Source organism: Dryobates pubescens, chromosome 1 (genome assembly GCF_014839835.1).
Source record: "Dryobates pubescens isolate bDryPub1 chromosome 1, bDryPub1.pri, whole genome shotgun sequence".
Classification (NCBI taxonomy): Eukaryota; Metazoa; Chordata; class Aves; order Piciformes; family Picidae; genus Dryobates; species Dryobates pubescens.
In genome coordinates, this window is record NC_071612.1 from 42778196 (window position 1) to 42798359 (window position 20164).

Here is a 20164-nt window from a genome sequence, read left to right on the forward strand (position 1 = left end):
GCATGAGACTGAACACATCCAAGTGCTGGGTTCTGCACATTGGCCACAACAACCCCATGCAGAGCTACAGGCTGGGGTCAGAGTGGCTGGAGAGCAGTCAGGCTGAGAGGGACCTGAGGGTACTGGTCGATGGTAGGCTGAACATGGGCCTGCAGTGTGCCCAGGCAGCCAGGAGGGCCAATGGCATCCTGGCCTGCATCAGGAACAGTGTGGCCAGCAGGAGCAGGGAGGTCATTCTGCCCCTGTACACTGCACTGGTTAGGCCGCACCTCGAGTCCTGTGTCCAGTTCTGGGCCCCTCAGTTTAGGAAGGAGGTTGACTTGCTGGAGCGTGTCCAGAGAAGGGTGACAAGGTTGGTGAGGGGCTTGGAGCACAAGCCCTATGAGGAGAGGCTGAGGGAGCTGGGGTTGCTGAGCCTGGAGAAAAGAAGATTCAGGGGTGACCTTATTACTCTCTACAACTACCTGAAGGGGGGTTGTAGTCAGGCAGAGGTTGGTCTCTTCTCCCAGGCAACCAGTACCCGAACAAGAGGACACAGTCTCAGGCTGTGTCAGGGGAGGTTTAGGTTGGATGTTAGGAAGAAGTTCTATACAGAGAGAGTGATTGCCTGTTGGAATGGGCTGCCTGGGGAGACTTGATGGGGTGCTTGGTGCCATGGGTTAGTTGTTTAGGTGGGTTGGATTGGTTGATGGGTTGGATGTTATGATCTTGAAGGTCTCTTCCAACCTGGTCTGGTCTATTCTATTCTATTCTATCTCTGAGGTTCTTTCCAACCTAAGCCATTCTATGATATCCTAGCTCAGGTGTCTGTGGATAAGTGTATTGAGTGTAAGTCTACACAAAGAAGTAGTAAAAAGAGGAAAGCTGGGTGTTTCCTAATGCTTCTGACAGGGACAAGTTAGTTTGGGAAGGAGGTTTGTTTGGTTCACTTTTAAGAACAGAACTATTATTGTCTTGGTTTAAACATCTTTGTGTTGCTAACCACAAATTAGTGACACCTTCCAAGCAATCAGTTATTATTCATAATGTTCTTCTTCCTTGACACTTTATTCTTTTGTAATTTCAAATGTCCCAGTAATGTGGGCCTTTGGCAGGCTTTAAAAAGTCAGGTTTTGATGTAAGCCTGTTAGAAGAGCACCAAATCTTGTTGAATTAACAGACATTTGCCCTTTTAGTCATGTTCACAGGAACTGCAGCCACAGAGGTTTTCCTCACCTCGTGTTATGGTGGCACATCAATATTCATCACTTGTTATTTAGAGATAAAAAAGGTGGCACTGCAGGGGCACCAGGGCTCCTCTATTAAATAGGCTTGAGCCAGAGGATCAGCTCTTTGCCAAGTTCTTTCTGGTTGTACCACTTGATGGCACACTTGCATCGGCACACTGCAGGCTGGAGGCAGGACAAAGCAACAAATCCTGTCCCAAGCTGTTCCACTTAATTAGTTTTGCGTCATGAATGTACCTGTTTGATTGAGAAAAGGAATCTCACACTGTAGTAGTGAAGTCATACAAAAGAATTACACCGAGGAAGCCCTGTGTTTTGCAGTCTTAATCCCAGGTATTGCCTGGATAATTCATTACTTTTTCATGCTTTCAGTAAGTTCAGTAGTAAATTTGTCTTGGCCTTACTGAGACCCTTCTTCCATGGGTGGCAAACTTTCCCTGCAGCTGGTGGAACTGAGGTTAAGTCTGGAGAAAGGAGGCTGAGGGGCAGCCTTCTCTCTACAACTCTGTGAAAGGAGGTTGGAACCAGATGGGTGCTGGTCTCTTCTGCCTAGGAACAAGTGACTGGAGGAGAGGAAATGGCCTCAAGTTGCACCAGGGTTGGATATGAAAAACAACTTCTTGACTGAAAGGGTTCTCAAAGACTGGAAGAGGCCCCCTAGGGAAGTGGTTGAATCCCCATCCCTGGAGGTTTCAGAGGCAGAGATGTGGTTCTGAGGGCCATGGTTTAAGACCAGACTTGGTAGAGTTAAGAGAGTGGTTGGACTGGATGACCTTGAAGGTCTTTTCCATCCAAAATGCCTCTATGATTCTATTTTGATTACAGCCTGAGTGAAGGACATTTTAATCATGCCCATATTTGCAGAGCATTTCACCAGCTGTGCATCCTCTGCACAGTGGCAAAGGACTCCTCTGTGATGTGGAGAAAGTCACTTCCAAGGTTTTCCATCTCTCCCCAGATTGAAGGTTACTCTATTTGGGGTGCAGATGTTTTGGAGATGCTTCCTTGCTGGCTGTTTGCCTCAGAGCAGCTCTATTAATACAAGTGTGTGTTGACAGCTGCCCAGCTGTGTGTGCTGGGGGGTATCACACACCCCTTGGAGATGACACAGCCCTCTGCATGCTGCTGGCTTCTGGGAGGGCAGCAGCTGGGTGGAGTTAAGTCTGGTTTGTCTCTAGATAAAACAAGGTGGCAGGCTTCTGGGACACAGGGTAGGCATTTGTTCATGCAAGTGCTGAGGCAGAAGAATCCTTCCACCATTTTCCACTGGTCCCAGGCTGCATTAGTGCTTTTACTGGTTGGACTGGTCACTCAGCTGCTGCTCATGGTCCCACTTGTTTGCCAGCGCTATTTATACCACAGCTCTAGGGTTGAGCAGTTGGAAATGAAGCGCTGTGGTGCCAGAGCAATGGGGATACTTAGAGCCCCAGAAAGCTGGGTTGGGGGACAGCTGGAGCCAGTGAGTGCCTGGTGAGCAGCCCCCAGGCTCCCAAACCTTGCTGGGGAGACACCTGTGAGTCAAGCCCTGGGCAGAGTGAGGGCTGGGTGCTGGGGCAGTCTGGAAGGCAGGAAGAAAAGTGAGGTTTCGTCCACCCTGCACAAAGCAGCGGCTTCAATCCCTGCCAAGCCCAGCAGAGAACAAAAGGCAGTGGATGCCAAGGAGTAAGTCTGAGGTGCCCATAGAGCCTTCCTGGTACAGATGTCACGGCTGAGTAACGCTGGAAAAACCTGAGAGGCAAAGAGTGGTGGGGGCTGTTTATCTTTTTATTATAAATTTAGTATGAATGACCAATGGAAGAGTCACAATGGAGTACCAAGAATGGTTCATCAACATTTTAGCAGCATTTAAACAGTAATAGATTCCCAACCACCTCTGGGCACCCCTTGCCCTTTGCCTCCCTACCCACAAAACAGTAACTTTCACCCAAATGTGCTTTCCAAAGCTGTGCAGGGGATGTAGCTGACCTCTTTCCCCCTGAGCTGCCACAAAAACATCCCATCCCAAACGCTGGTTACCATGCAGGCCCAGGTTGGCAGCATGGGCTGGTGGGCTGTAGCGTGGGATGGGACTCACGGAGTGGGGAAACCCAGCATTTGCTCACATCCTCACTGTTCTCCTTCCACCAGCCCCTGTGTGGGTCAGCACTCCTGTGGGCACCCATACCTTCAACCACAACACCAGGGCTGAGCCTGTTTCCCACCTGCTGCTGTCCTTTGCTTCTGTATGGCCGGGATGCCGTGCACCCCACAGCCCCACTTATCTACCTGAGACTGTGTGGCTGTGGCTGGATGGCCAGAAAAAGAGGAGTCTGGCAGCCCACTATCCCCCTGGGACTGATTGCGAGGCAGCCAGGAGCTGAGACTTGAAGGTGAAAGCTAGGTGGTGAGCAGTGAGATACTTCAAGCCACAGAATGAAGTCAGTGTACTGTCAGCTACTGTGCAGAACTGTGGTCTGCCTACTGAGTAACAAGGACCAACTTAGTGTGTGCTTTGTTGTTTGGTTTGAAGTTACATTAAGACATGAACCACCCCAACCTTGCTGGTGGGAGCTTGGTGAAAAGACCAGTGAAGTAGAGGTGGGGAAACACAACACACACCCACAGGTGTAGACAACAACATAACTATTGGCAAGCTATTTCCCCTGCTTCTTTGGTACTGCCTAAACTTTCTTATCCAAAATAGAGAAGGGAAATGCACCGTGTAAAAGGTAACCGTTTGTCAGTAGTTACACAGCCCTAACCATCACTGCCATGACACACACGGGTCCAGATGATAGGAACAAAGTTATTTTATGAAAAGCACTTCTGCACATTTATTTTTTTGTTCCAGTATCTTAATAGCCTTAAAAAAAAACACCAAAAAAACAAACAAAAAAATAAACAGAAAAAACCCCAAAACAAAACAAATCCATGTGATACACAGTCCTGTACCTCGCTTCTTCTGATAGCAAATGGACAAGAAACAGGTTTGTTTTTTTTCTCCTAAGCCATACTCTTCTTCAAAAGGTTCTTTAAAAAATCGCCACCAAAATGATACACTATGTACAATTTATTTTTTTTTTCCTAAATATTAAATTCTAGGCCATTATTTTCACCCCACTGATAATATAACTTAGGTATTGTTACCTACTATATGCATATATATTTCTTTAATAGATAAGAAATGGCACCACGTCACCATGTCACCAATATGACACATTATTATGTACAGTAGATAAGGAAGTTAGATATGGAAGCTGGGTGCTCTCCGGCCGGTTCTTGCTCGGGAAGGCTTTCTCCCCTGGGTAGCAGGTTGGCCGCTTCCCGCCCCGCTGCTTCCCGCCGGCTGGAGGAGGCTGCTCAGACGTAAGGCAGGATGCCGTACATCAGCAGGGCCATCACGCCGGCGCTGAACAGCCCGGCCACCGGCACCGTCACGAACCACGCCAGGAAGATGTTGCGGAACAGGCGCCAGTCCACAGCCTTCTTGGAGCGGATCCAGCCGACGGCCACCACCGAGCCCACCTTGGGAGAGGGAGGCGAGAGGTGAGGGGTGTGGCTGAGCGCTCCTAACCTGCCTACGGCCACACCAATGCCAGTCAGCTGATACCAAGCAGCGCTCTGTCTCCTTCGCTGGAGACATTCAAAACCCACCCGGGCACATCCCTTGTGACCTGCTCTAGGAGCTCTTGCAATGGCACAGGCATTGGACTGGATGATCTCTGGAGGTCCCTTCCAACCCCTAACATTCCCTGCTTCTGTGTAATTCTGTAATAAAAGAGCCCCTCATGATGATGATGATGACAGCTCTGTTCTGGGGAGGTGGCAGAAGGGCGACAATTACAGGGTGCTTTAACCTTGCTTTTTCAATGCTCTCCTGTTTTTAAGGTCAGCCAAAGAAGAATAAAGGTATTTGTGGGTTTTACTCTGCCCTGCTAGCTCCCAGGTTGGCCATGAGTGCAACTGGACCAGCAACTCCATTCATACAGCACCTTACTTGGTCTGTAGAGGAAAGGGCAACTGTCCACAATGTCTCGCCAGACTTGGATCTAAATCACAGATACACCAGGAAAGTTGTTTTTAAGGCTCTGCTGGAGAGTGTGGCATGGGGCAGGTCAGGAAAGCCAGCATGGTTCCCGTCCCACCTGCCTGTCCTGTTGCTGTTTTGGGATGTCCTGGTTGTTCACCCAGCAGCTGCCAAAGAGCCTGGCATACAGAGTTGGCTCCGAAAAGCACCTAGGTATTTCAGAGCTGTAGGCTATAAACAGGACAGCAACAGCAATACAAGCAGCTGAACCCACTCTGTGACAGCCATGGGAACTGGGCAGAGGGCAAACTAGGCACTGTACAGCTGCCCCACATCAAACTCATCAGTCCTAGCCCTCCAAGGAAACCCAACCCTTCTGGACAAGGCAGCCAAGCAAAGCATCCAGAGCTAAAAGTCCTCCCTGCAGACAAAGTCATCAGCTTGATGCCATGCAACATCAAGAGGTCTGGCTTCAGGTGGGGGGATGGATAAACCATCACAATACCCTTCAAAGGCACTGCCACCAGGGCAGCTGGGTAGCTCAGTGGCTTTGAAAACAAAACACTGTGGCATGGGCCACTTTTTCTTCCTTCAGATGTATTTTCAGTTGATAGGCTCAAGTATAAACCCAGCATATTACTTTTTAAGGAAGAACTGGGTTGAGAACAACAGTTATGGTGAAAAAAATGTGAGGCAAACATTTCAGAACCACTGAGTTTTCTTTCTGCCCTGGTCCTCTGTGCCCTTAACAAATGTGTAAATCATCACAGGTCTGCTCAAAGCAAGCAGTAAAGCAGCAATAAGTGTGGAAGGAGTATCTTATTTAAATGGAAACTCCAAGCCACAGGTGGGCTTGTGCTCCCTGAAGTACCAGAGCTGACTCATCTTCCCTTCCTGGTAGAACTGTCAGTCCCTACCTATAGCTTAGAGGATGGGCTGCTCCTCATGATAAATGCTGGGAAGACAGGGAAGCAGGGATAATGAAGGTGCATCTTAACACCTCTTTAACTTCTAGCTACTGCTTAACATTTCTTCTTCCTTTGTGGAAGACCCGGCAACTCCAGGGACATAGGACTCTCAAGCGTGGCTGTGACAAAACAAGGAGAAACCAAACTTGATATTCTAGGACTAAAAAGGCCTCAGGCTAAAGCTTGATCCAATAAGAAAACCTGTTTGCTAATATTTAATATGACTACTCCCTGAGTGGACAACAGGAGATTCTGTATTTAGGAGGTGTCAGTGTAGTTAGGAGGTGCCCAGCTAAGAGGAACCCTGCCAAACCAGTGTTTGGTTTCTCAGCAGCTCAGCTGCCAGGCTCTGCTTTGCATATGGCATGTCCTCAGCATCCCTCTGTCATGTTTGCTACAAGAAGCATTGCTTCTTGAGCAAGGCTGCAGTCTGTGCACGGTAATCTCCGAGTCCTCCCTGAAATTTCAGAGGTATCAGCAATGATGGCATTGGTAATCTGGTTTAAACATTATTAAAGTTTAGTGTATTAATAGTGATTTGGATGGACTAGAGGTTAGGAGAGTAGCTAAAAGTTGGGTGTAGGGACACTACACCATCTGCAGAGTTTCAAATGATATCTACTTTGAGATTGGTTTGAGACCAGTGCAGTTTGCCTTCAGTATGCTCTGCTTAAAGCACAACACAAATGCTTTATGGCTCTCGTGTTTGCGTGCAAGGGCACATCACCATGAACCACAGAACATGATCAATTCCATCAAAGCAACACAGAGAACATTTTGCAGAACCCCCAAATCACCACAGCAGATGGAGCTAGCAGTATGACCTCAGCAAAGTCGCATTTGCACAGAAAAAGCATCTAACTTCTGCACTCTGATTTTAGCTGTGTGTGAGAGTGTCCAGCCCATTCCAGCTGAGGAAAGTCTGCTCCTGCAGCTCAGATCTTAACATAAATCAACAGGTTCAATATCCTCATTTGCCTACCTGGGTAGCAGAAAGGCAAGGTTGGCACTCATGCCACGCTGTCTTTGCAGTGCTAAATCCCAAGGGAAGCTGAAGGGCTGTAGGCAGAGCAATGGGGCTGCTGTCTTCAGACTCTCCAATTCCTCAACAGATTAGGTCCTTCCCTCAGGCCCTTATGACTTGGAAGCTTTCAGAGGGACTTTTCTCTCTCCTTTGACTTGTGGCAAGGAGGAAAGTGCAGTTCAGGCTCTTAGCAAGTACAGAGCATGGAGAGGCTGCTGGGCTGTAGATTCAGGACAGGCATATCGAGCAGTGGCTACCTCATGTAGAGCAAAGTCTCTGATTTATAGAGTCATAGAACTGTTTTGGCAGGAAAAGAGCTTTAAAATCATCCAGTCCATTCGGTATCTATCTCTGCCAAGTCTGGTGCTGAACCATGTCCCTCAGCACCACATCCCAGCCTCTTTGAAATACCCCAGGGATGGAGATTGAATCACCTCCTTGGGGAGTCCTTGAGAACCCTTTCAGTCAAGAATTTTCCTCTAATATTCAAGTTTCACCCCTGGTGCAACTTGAGGCCATTTCCTCTCCTCCTACCCCTTGTTACTAGGGAGAAGAGATCAACCTCCACCTGGCTCCAACCTCCTTTCAGGACCAAGTGCAGTTCCTGATCTTAGAGTGCTTGATGAATCTTTCTCAGAAGCTAATGCTTTTCTTCTTGCTTCCATTCTCTAGTTTGCTACCACATCTACTCCAAGATCTGAAAATTGCTGCTCAGAGGTTCCCTTCATTATTTCTCATCTATCACTCCACCTCAGAAAGGCCTCCCTTCTCCTCAGGTGTTTCATGCTCCTCCTTTGTCACTGCTTTGTGTAGCTGCTGCAGGTTCAGATGACTGACACCGCTTCAGCAGGGTTCCCACTTTAGGAAGTGCTATTTTGCTGTGGAGCAGATGTTGGGGAATAGGATAAATTCTAGAGTTCTAGGATTAGGTTCACTTTGAACACATTTTCTTTTTTATTTCTAGGGAGAAATATTTTTTACCCCCCTGTGGATATTTAAGGCATTTCTGCCTCAAAGGCTGACAGCACTTTCAGACAGGTATTTTCCCATGGAAATTATATTGAGAGTTCTTTTATTCCTTCACTCAAGCCCTCAAAGAAAACAAGGAATATGTCTGTTACTAGGGTTTGTTTTATCTTAGGATCTTTCAACTCAGGATGTCATTTGGCTGAAGTACAGAGTCACTTAAAATACAGTGACATCCTGGAACAGTCTTAATCCCTATTGCAAAGTGGATCTTCCCATTAAGAATGAGTAATCTTAAGATATCTTCCCATATCAAATGAGATACCACAGGGAGCAGACAAAACCCAAGCACATCTGCCTTTATGGAAGTATTTTTTTAAATGAAGAGTTATTTTTCTCTTCTATTAGTAAAGACCAATCCTTTAACTGTGTTGAACCAATGAAGACCTCCTAATGCCACCCTCTTGTTAGCTTATGGTTTCCAAGACATTTCCTGTTTAAATTCAATCTATTTGTCTGCACCCAAGTGTATTTTCTTACAACAGTTGGCTTCAGGCACACAACTGGGATAATCAAAGCTGTATTATTCTCCCTGACAAATTCTTCATCACACATTTGATATACCAGCCAGCTTAAGGGGAGATGGCTTCAGCCTAGCATTTTTACAACTGGATCACATTGTTATTATTTTTCCCCTCCCTGCTTGATTTTCAGAGGACCCAGAGTTCAGCCAGCGCCAGGAAATCTAACAGCCTTTCAGAGCAGCTCAGTCTTGGCTGCTTCTCAAAGAGCTCTACAGCAGAAGAAAGAAATGATTTTGCAATAGAGGAAGGCTTTCTGAAGAAATGGTTTTCACTAGAAAAAGGCCAATTGAACCAACTTGGGGCGTTTTGCAGGATGTGTGGATTTCATTGACTCTTTCACTGGAAACCAGGTCAATGTCACAGGCAAGGATGCCTGGCTTCTTGCCAGCCCGCCTGCTGTGCCATGGAGCCAGGCAGCCCCAAAAACCTGCTTGCCTCCGCCCCAGCCAGAGCTAGATGGCCTCCAAGGTCCCCAGAGTGCAGTGGCAAACTCTACAGGATCTGGCTCTTGTAGGACTTAGTGGTATGTGCTGAAGCAGAGGGGCTCTGCTGCTCTGGGGTCTCTGATTTTGGAGGAGCTTCCTCACATCCTGCCAGAGGGTGAGGGATAGAGACAGCTTTGTGTATCCAAGATCTTGAGGGTACATGGGGAAGCAAAGGAAAGAAAGACAGGACATTTAACTCAGGAAATTCCTGGGGAACAAAATTCCAAATTCCCACTGTGTCCTTCCAGCAGTGGCCACGTCCACATGCTCCCTGTTGCCTACAGAGATATAAATGTCTTCTCACACCACATCTCACAGGACACTATGAAATGCCGCTCATTGCTCACCTTATATCTAGACTTCAAAATGGTTTGTTGGGGTTTTTTGTACCAAAAAAAAAAAAGGAAAAAAAAAGAGCCAACAACCTTACTCAAAGAGCTAATGACAGAGCCAGATTCTCTATTACAATGCACAAAAGTGAGGATGAATTGTTTCAAAAGAAGACAGACATTAAAGTATTAGCTTTATGACGGTTTTCATACAGGTGTCTCTATGCTAGGTGTAGCAGGGGTGGGGGAGACCACGCAAACTACGAATCTAGATTATTTTACCAGGTCTATATTAGTTTGGTATGGTCAGGGGGAGGTGAAAGGTGTTCCAGACTTTTGTGCAGTTACTCCTAAGACTGACTTTGCTTCGCCATACTGGCTTTGTGAGCCGGCCTTATTATTTCGCAGCCACTGTCCGCAGGGCATGTGGCATAGTGAAGGCAATCTGCAGCAATTGCTCTCTCTGGTGTGTGGTTATGGTTCATCCTAGTGATGTGATTTACTGATGGGATCACTGCAAACTCCAATACCTTGCAATGGGTGGAGCTTATTGGAATACCCACATTTGAGGCTACAAGTACCGTTAGCGCACACATTACTTCAATGCAAAATCCACTGTGAAGAAATAAACAAACAAACAAACAAACAAAAAAGACAGATGGAAAACCTGTAGTAAACGAGTTATATGCAGGAAATCCCATGCCATGCACGTGTCAAGAAAGTGAAGAACACACGATGAATGGTGCGCAGCCTCTGAACAAGGGAGAAACGCTACCCGGCCAGGTTCAAATGGCACTGTTGGAGGAAAGCAGGGGCCTGCCCTGACATCATTTGCTCTAAAATTGAGGTATGTTGTTTGGGTTTTTTTTGTAAGGGCTGATTTGCTTTAGCCACAGCTATGGAGCTCACACTTTTTGACTTTACGGTGACAACTCCAATGGGTGTTTTGGAAGCCTGATTATTTTCCAGTGTCGCCGGCAGGACTGAGGTGTGCACCGCCACCTAACTGTCCTGTGCCGGCAGCCGTTTTCCCCTCACCGTGCCATTATCCACTGGCTTGAGCGGCACAATTTTAAGATGAACAGTCCAGGCTGCCTTGACTGCAGTCGCTGGGCAAAGGCATACCTTGCAGTGTGTAGTACTGACAGGAAGTCCAACATTGGAAGCTACCACAACTGTGAACGCCGAAGCCAACTCAATAGTGAATCCACTGCAGGAAGCATAAGAAAACACTTCACAATCACTCTTTGCATCAGCTGGGACTGATACCGTGCAGCGTGCCAAAATCTTACCTGTTTCTTCTTTTTGACTGTTTTATCTCCAACTGAGTTTTGTCATAGGAATTAAGTTAAAAGAACAAGGAAGGGCTGAACAATGGGAATGGCACGGTCATCTGTAGCAACCTGGCTGCACGGCTCATTGCGTCAGGGACTTTTTACTGCTCTATGTTGCGGTGAATCATGCCTAATTAGTAATTTGGTTAAGCACCAGCAGAGGTCGAGTATGCATTAAGGATGAAAATTACTGTCATAAATACATATGGCTTTAATAGTCAGAAGCACACTAGGAAAGCCACTGCAATCTTGCCGTTTCCAAATGCGCTTTCTGCCACGTTAATTAGGTCATCAGCAGAAGACTGTTCACGGAGACCTCTATGCCTTCAGAAGCATTCGGTATTAGTTTACAGGGTTATCCTTTCTCACTTTCTTTCTCTTTCTTTCCTTCTTTCTCTCCTTTCCTCTTTTTTCCTTTCATTTTTTAGAAAGAGGGAGAAGCGAAGGCAGGTTATCATTAAAATCAAAGCACAGCAAATCCAGAGAACTGCGTTACAAACAAAGTACCGGAGCAGGGATTTCTCAGATTGCTTCACGCACAAAGTTCACACAACCCTTAATGACAACTGTGCACCTACCTTGATGGTGTGATTGGAGTGAGGTCTTTACCCATTGTCTGGATGACTCTTCTACCCCAGACCCAGAGACCAACACAGATGCCAACACCTCCGTAGAACAGGAGCCAGACAGGAGTTGATGCTTCTTGCATTACACCGCCTTGCTCGTAGATAAGCCAGAGCGCAACGAGGGGACCGATCGCATTGCTGGAGAAACGGGAGAACATCACCCAAGTTACAGAAATGCAGCTAACCACCTTAAAAAAAAAAAAGGCTCTTATTTTCTGTGTGATTTTTCCTTCATCATGTATGAAATGCTGCTCTGACTTGACCCCAAAGGCAACACCCCTTCTCACTGGGAAGGGCTGCAGCAGTGTTGGGTTTTCCAGTTGTCACTTCACCACTGATAACTACAGCGAACGCTGAAAGGAATCTCTCTTTTACAAGTCATTTCCTGAAATGTCAGCGTGGGTATTACCTCATTATGCCTACCCTGGGACAAATCCCAGGATTTTCAGTACCTTGCTGAACTTACCTCAAAATTTACTGATTCAAGAGCTCGGCAACTTTACAACTCAAGTATTGGATTAGCTCTTTTTGGCAAAGAGAGAAATTGATAAAGTTACCACAGCAGACAAGAAGATACAAACATAATCTACTCTGACAACCTGTAATGTTTGGAGATATGATCAGAATGCAGCCAGGAAGTTGACTTAGTCCTTTTCAAACACGTTGCAGAGCTGAATCTGGGCTGGATCAGAGAGGACTCCTTGGTGACACAGAGATGGCGGAAACCCTTTTTGCTACCCTGTTGTTGCTATCTAGAAAATCACTGGGAGTCAGCAACACTGAAGTCCCCACTCCCAGTGCAGGTCACCCAATACTGGTGGCTGGAGTCTCCAGAGCCTGGAATTCTGATTATGGGTATTCTCAAAAAGCATCAAGTTTCTAGATGTAAGAGTTAGAAGAAAAACTCAAAAGCTGGTATCCAGTTACTTTAGAGACTTAGATACTAATAAAGATCCTTCTTGGTCCTTTGCAGCTCTCTTGCCAAAACCAGTATCTGCCAGCCCTGCTGAGCACCATTTATTCACAGCCAAAAAAAGCATAAGACGCAAGGAAGCAATCCACTTATGTCTAAGTATTCAGAAGAGCAGAGCAAACCTGTCCAACACCATTCAAAACCTCTGAAAACCAACAGGAAGCTCCCCCTTTGTAAACCGATAAGGAGCGTGGGGTCACAGCGAGCACTGCAGCCAGGACCAGCTAAATTTAGTTCTTGGTCTTGCTCCAAAGCACACAGATGGAACAAGGGCCAGTTTGAACGTCAAATGTCATGCAAACCAAGCCACCGTAACCAACAGTTAATAATTTACTTGAATCTCATCTTTACAAGATATGAGGTGCTAGGGACCGAGTGCTAACCACCAAGAGATGAAGGTCCTCAGCATTCCAAAGCTCTGCACATCTAAGCAACAGAAGACCCTCTTTCTTTGTCCTGGTCCTTGAGACAAATCAAGCTCTGAATTCTGAGAAGTTGTCCTGCAGCAAAGTATCTAGAAAAAGATTTTCCCTTTTAAAGACACATACCAGCATGCAAGCTGCGAGGCAAAGGAAAAGTACTTTAAAATGCTAATTGATATAAAAAGGCATTAATAACTCTTACGGATTTTCCACAGGGTGAGTGTCAGGAGGATGGAGCCAGACTCCTCTCAGTGCTGCCCAGTGACCAGACAAAGGAAAATGGACTCAAACGGGAACACAGGAGGTTTCATGTAAACACAGGGAAAAACAGCTTTGCCATGAGGGTGCTGGAGCACTGGAGCAGGCTGCCCACAAAGATTGTGGAGTTTCCATCTCTGGAGGCATTCCAAACCCACCTGGATGTGTTCCTGTGGGAATTCCTCTGGGTGACCCTGCACTAGCTGCAGGGTTGGACTAGATGATCTTCAGAGGTCACTTCCAACCCCTGACATTCTGTGGCTCTGTGCTTTTGAGAAAGATGCTGGAAATAAATGAGTGAGCTAACACGGGTAATGAAATCTAGCGGGTTTGAAGACACTGAGGAGTACAACAAAGAACTAAACACACCTTAAATAAAAGAGTGATTTCCAGGAGCAAAAAATACTTCAAAAATTCTGGTCTGATACTGCACCTGGATTTGTTGAGCATGAGTGAAAGCATGGTATGTGAGAAGTCCTTAGTGCCAAAACACAAGCGTTCTTTTACGCTCAAGGGAGAAGAGATTCTTGATTGAAGCATTTCTAGTGTTTTTAAGTAGACCTGCAACCTCTTTGCCAGCGTTTTCAGGTGTGGATTAAATTACTTGCACGGTTAAATGCTTTATCATGCATGGAAAACACAAAGGTAAGTCACAGAATCACAGACTGGTAGAGCTTGGAAAAGACCTCTGGAGATCATCTAGTCCAGACTGCCTGCTAAAGCAGGGTCACCTAGATCAGGCTGCACAGGAACACATCCAGGCAGGTTTGGAATCTCTCCAGAGAAGGAGAATCTACCTCTCTGGCCAGCCTGGTGCAGTGCTCCAGCACCCTCAAAGTAAAGTTCTTCCTTATGTTTAAGTGAAATCTCCTGTGTTCTAGTTTGTGCCCATTGCCCCTTGTCCTGTCACTGGCCACCACTGAAAAGAGCCCAGTCCCATCTTCTTGATCTCTGCCCTTAGCTATTGATCAGCATTGATAAGATCCCCTCTCAGTCTGCTCTTCTCCAGGCTAATGATCCTCAGGTCTCTCAGCCTCTCCTCATAAGAAGCCTAGAGAAGGATGTATAAAGGCAAGTAATCCACTGATCAAGCGAACACAAGGAGAACTGATCATCCGTTCTTACAGAGCTGTATGGCATGGGAGGTTTTGGAGCAAGTGGAACATCTCCCTTCTGTGGAAAGGCTGAGGGAGCTGGGTGTCTAGCTTGGAGAAGCCTGAGAGGTGACTCCATTCATGTTTATAAAGATGTGAAGAGCAGCATCAGGAGGATGCAGCCAGGTTCTGCTCAGTGATGTTCAATCATAGGACAAGGGGCAATCTGTGCAAGCAGGAGTATAGAAGGTTCCACATGACCATAAGGAAGAACATTTTCACTAAAAGGGTGACAAGAGCACTGCAGCAGGCTGTCCAGAGAGGTTGTGGAGTCTCTTTCTCTGGAGACATTCAAAATCTACCTGGATGTGTTCCTGTGTGACCTACTCTAGGTGATCCTGCCCTGGCAGGGGGTTTGAACTGGATGATCTTTTGAGATCCCTTCCAACCCCTAACATTCTGTGAGTCCAGGCACTGATTCCTGACTGTTCTGAAGAGATTATGGATGGATATTTGCCAGTCCTAAGGTAAATGGGAAGACAGAGAAGGCTTCAGAAACTACAGCAGCAAACTATGCTCTTTTGTAGCAAAAGCCAGTTTTAATTATTTGCAAATGCTACACCTCTGTGAATCAGCTCAGCTTAATCCTCAAAGAAAAGGTTATTTTCTTATTTGTGGCAACAGCGGACAAGGCAAAACTTTGCCAACTTATGCTTAGCCTTGAAGGATCCAAGTGGCTGATGCTGCTCAACAGATCAAAAGAGGTGACAGTGATGCCCCTAGAGGCAGTACTTCTGATACCTTCCCTGTAGGAAAAAGAAGCAGAGGAGCACTGGATCCATATATGCTTGGAAAGGCAAAAAAGGTAATTAACTTCATTTTCATCTGTGGGTAGCTGCACCACTGGTTTTCTATACCAGAGAGACATTTCTGTTCTCCCAGTAAATCATGTTCAAAGTGACTTAAATATTCAGGTCCTGAGGATATCTCCCAGCCTGAATGTCTGCAAGTGGCTACCAGCAGCCACCAAACTGGCAGTGGTGTGCAGCCCGTGGCTCCAGTCTACCACCATCACAGATCTTAAGAGGGTTCCTTTGGCTTCTGGATTTGTTCAGTAGGTCCATCCTCAGGGGCCTGTGGTATCAATGCTTCCTATGCCAATGGAGAACAGCTCTAGAAGAAGCCATTGGGCCTGTTCCAAACTGGCAAAAGCTCACAAGGAAATGCATCTGACTCATAAGCTGCAAAGACAAGGATCTTGGTACTGCATACATCAACTTCAAGATGTTACCATGAGCATGTACAATCAATCCTTGGGACTGGGAAGAGTTCATTGGCAGAAGACAACCAGTCCAAACATGACAGTGAGAGAGAAACAACACGGGGAGGGGGGAAAAAGGGGGTAAAAAAGTGTTCTTAGATAAGAGACTTTGCTTTGAGATTTGCTTCTGTGGTTAATGGATGTCTCCCAAGTGAGAGGCTGAGTGACTAAGCAAATGAACCACAGAGACACTGGCTAGACAGGGATGTGGCTTCCACAATATTTCCCACCACTTTTATCGCATTTGACTCAAGACATGACTTGCAGGAAGGCAGCCCTCAAATCTTCCATGCCTTTGGCCACCACTCATTTCACAAGTCTATCTTCAAGAAGTGATTTTTCTCTTACTCTCTCATGCAGCCCTTTTACTTGCATTAACTAACTCTTCTTGGAGCTCCAAGTCTTATTTGGGGTGGTTTAGAGAGAGATGACAAAAGCCTGAGATGGTCACCCAGGGGCTCTGAACCCCTATCCACACCCATCTGTAAAACTGACATTAGGTTCCATATTAAGAAAAAAATTCTTCACAGAAAGGGTTATTAAGCAGGTTATCAGGCTGCCCAGGGAGGTGATGGAGTCACCACCTCTGGAGGTATTTAAAAGATACATTGATGTGGTGCTTAGGGACATGGTCTAGTGGTAGCACCTTAGTAGTAGTGGTGGGATTGTGAACTCTAGGTGAGTGGCTGGAGTTGATGATCTCAAGTCTCTTCCAACCTCAGCAGCTCCATGATTTAGCTGTAGGGTTTAAAAGTCAAGGTAAACTACTCCTGTCACAGTATTTCTTGGGTTTTGGACACCTGATCTGCATTTTTCCACCCAGCAGAAGAGGATGGCTGCTGTGAGTTAATTTTAGGATGAATTTATAAAATATTGTGGCATAGATCACAGAATGTTACAGGTTGGAAGGGACCTCTAGAGATCATCTAGTCCAGCCCCACCTGCCAAAGCAGGATCACCTAGGGCAGGCCACACAGGAACACATCTAGGCAGGTTTTGAATGCCTTCAGAGAAGGAGACTCCACAACCTCTCTAGACAGCCTATTCCTTTGCTCCATCATCCTCACAGCAAAGAAGTTTCTCCTCACAATGAGGTGGCACCTCCTGTGCTCTAGGTTGTATCCATTATTCCTTGTCCTATTACTGAGTACCAATGAAAAGAGCCTTCCTCTTGACATCTACCCCTGAGATATTTACGGACATTAGTAAGATCCTCTCTCAGCCTTCTCTTCTCCAGACTAAACAGCCCCAGGTCTTTGTATTTCTTCCTGGCAGAGATGTTCAAGTCCCTTGATCATCCACATAGCTCCCTATTAGACTCTCTCCACAGATCCCTGTCCCTTTTGAACTGGAGAGCCTGTAACCGGACACAGTATTCCAGGTGTGGTCTCACCAGGGCAGAGCAGCAGAAGCCTCACTCCTGATTCTGCTGGTCATGAAGTCTCTTTTCCACGTCCAGTCTTTCTTACCACCTCTGTTGGGCACCACCAGCCCTGGTTACTGGCAAGACACAGCCCTTTGCAGAGGGGTGTTGGCTAGGGGCTGTTTGCCTTGACCAGAGGCAGGATGGAGGACTGAAGGACATCTCCAGCAGTGCCTGTGCCAGCAGCCACTCGGCAGTGGCTTGGCTGGGCGCTGCTGAATGTTCCTGCAGGGCTGCCTGCCCCACGCCGTGGATTCGCTGGCTGCCTCAACTGACGCCAGTTGGCACAGCTTGTCTTTTTCTGCTCACTTCTGCCAGTGGAGAATCTGTCCCACACCATTTATAAAGCTGTTGTGAAAGATAGGATTTGACAGTGAATCTGAGCTATAAATAGAGCTGGCTTCTCCTCTCCCCTGTGAGACCGATAAAATTACCAACAACGCCCCCCAACACATTCAGCTATCACGAGACAGGCTTAGAACTTAGCCTTTCCCATGCACACACGTGCACACAAGCTGAGATTTTTTCAGGTGCCTTTAGGTCAAAAGTCCAGGCTCTTCTCTGGAGGAACTTTTATTTAGTAAGAGTGTTTTTTTCAGTAATAGAAGGATTCCATCAGCTCAATGCTCTGTCACCAAATCCCATTAAACTTGTCATAATATTTTAGCAATCAGCAGCACTGCTATTACCTTGCTGCTTCTGATTTGGGGAAAAAAGGGAGCTGCTGAGAAAAAAAAAAGTCAATTAGATTTGAATGAGTGGCCAGCAGGTGGAGAGAGGTGAGTTTGCTGCTCTGGTGAGGCCTCACCTAGAATACTGTGTCCAGCTCTGGGACCCTCAACATTAAGAGAGGCATGGACCTGCTGGAGTGGGTCCAGCAGAAGGCCACAAAGATGATCAGAGGGCTGAAGCACTTCTTCTACAAAGACAGGCTGAAAGAATTGGGGTTGTTCAGCCTGGAGAAGAGAAGACTGCAGGGGGACCTTAGAGCAGCCTTCCAGTAGTGAAGGGGGCCTTCAGGTAGGCTGGGGAAGGACTGTTTAGAAGGGCATGTAGTGATAGGACAAGGGGCAATGCTTTGAAACTGGAGCAGGGGAGGATTACATTGGACGTTAGGAGGAAGTTCTTCACAATGAGAGTGGTGAAATACTGGAACAGGTTGCCCAAGGATGTGATTGAGGCTCTATCCCTGAAAACATTCAAGTTGAGACTTGATGTGGACCTGGGCTCGAGTTGGAGATGTCCCTGCTGACTGCAGGGGTGTTGGACAAGATAACCTTTGAGGGTTCCTCCCAATCCAATCTGTGAATGCTACACTGTATAAACGTTGTGTTGTAATCTACCATCTACAGGCAACTTGGTGAGACCATGCTTTGATTCTCTGCTACCTGAAAAAGCAGATTGTGTTTTAGCCACCTTTTCTAGTGGAGTGAAGGAAGCTTGCCACAATACATCATCACTGCTTAAAACTGAACAACGAGCCAAGCAGCTCTCTGAGAGATCTATATTGAACTTTGAATATTACAGATAGAATTACAAAATCCCCAGTCATTTGACTATTTCCCAAACCAGGATTTCCCAAACCAACTTTCCACTGGGAAAATGAGTGGGATGATATTTTTGAATATGCTGCACTTATGTCTGGAGGCATCACCCAGTTGAGTAAGGGTGCAAGAAAGACACCCCTGTATGTACCAACGGGGGGGGGTGTGTGTGTGTGTGTGGAAATAACATCCTAATCTCCACAGATCTCAGATTATCCACAGAGTTTTATCCTGGTTCTAATAATCAGTTCTGAAATATTGCATATACCCTAGTGCAATAAAAGTGTGTCAGAGCTGTGCAGTGCAAGCTTTGGGTGTGTGAATGAGTCAGGAAGGCTACATAGCTCTCCCTGCAGCTCATCACTGTGCACTGTAAATGCTGGCTCTGAAACCCCAGCTCCCTGGAACCCTGCAGGGCTGGGTCCATCCTCCCTCACTCCCACCAGCATCAGCCTTTCCCCATCAAGCCCAGTGGCAGGCCCTGTGTTTCATTGCTCTTCTCTGGCATGCCTGCATGTCACAAGTCACAATGAGTGCCTGCAAAATTAAGGACACAAGTGAAGGTTTGTATGTACCTGGGACACAAGCTGCACTTTCAGGACAGACTGCTATGAAAAAGGGAAGAAGCCAAATTTCAGGCTGCTCTCAGTAATTGTAATAGTCAGATGAGCTTCCCAAATATTCAAAGTAATTTTGACTGCAGCTCTCAGGGAGAAAATAAGAAATTCTCACTTTGTAATCCAGCCTTATTACAGCTCCTTTAGACTCCTTATTTAGCCAGAAGACTGAATCCCACTAAGCTCCCTGTGTGTAGGGAGATACTGGCAATATTCTGGCACTTCTCTCCTTCAATACCATTGCATTTCCTTTAGGAAGGGAGGAGAAGGTGAGTCCCACTGCTGTTTGTGTGCTCTGACCTAAAGCTCTAGTCAAGTCTGTAGGGAGGTGAAAGTGATGTTGGAAGGCTGAATGAACTTCCAATTAATTGGTCTGAAACCAAGATAGCAAGAATGGAAGGCCCTGTAAGACTAAAGGACAGGATGACCTGGAAGGTTAAAATAATCAGAAACAAGACACAGGAGTTAGGAGCAGTATCAAAGGACAGTACAGTTCTGTCAACTTTTGTAGCCAATGCCTCATTCTGGCTTCTTTAAATAAACCAGAGGCAGATTTGGACAAAGATGAAAGGTGTTGCCTATATAACCTGTGGGGATATTAATACTATAAAATACCTCAAACAGAAGAGAATTTCTAAGTAAGAATTAGGTTTAACTGAATGAGCACATGTACAATGATTGATGTGATGTAAAAATCACATAACCAGTCATATATATAATTTGTTGTTTGTATGTAAACCATTGCTGTTGGAGTTAACAGTGTGCTGATCTGTAGAGCTACCACCTAGCAGCCATTTCTCTGCAGAACTGGAATAAAACAAATCTCTTCACTCTGTGTGCCAAGTGGTTTTTGCACACCAGGTAAAGAAAACCCAGACTTGGGACAACAAAAGGAGAAGTTTCCCCTCCCTGTATTTTGGGCAAGAAGGTATTTCCTGGTTTCACTTGCACTGCTTTGTTTAAC

The 20164-nt window shown here is 46.3% G+C and overlaps 1 protein-coding gene across 3 annotated transcripts in view; it reads right to left on the bottom strand.

Moving 5' to 3' along the window:
* Positions 1 to 4136: 4136 nt before the first annotated feature.
* SLC20A2 (solute carrier family 20 member 2) overlaps positions 4137 to 20164 on the bottom strand; it is a 63396-nt gene continuing 47368 nt past the window's right edge. For 2 of the 3 annotated variants that reach the window (XM_054164619.1, XM_054164613.1), the window contains exons 9-11: positions 11501 to 11686; positions 10714 to 10798; positions 4137 to 4730 (exon numbers count right to left, since the gene is read on the bottom strand). In XM_054164619.1, the coding sequence (XP_054020594.1) occupies positions 4566 to 4730; positions 10714 to 10798; positions 11501 to 11686 (436 nt within the window). In that variant the 3' untranslated portion in view covers positions 4137 to 4565. Of the gene's footprint in view, positions 4731 to 10118; positions 10204 to 10713; positions 10799 to 11500; positions 11687 to 20164 lie in introns of all 3 variants that reach the window. The other variant, XM_054164623.1, reaches the window with a different exon arrangement.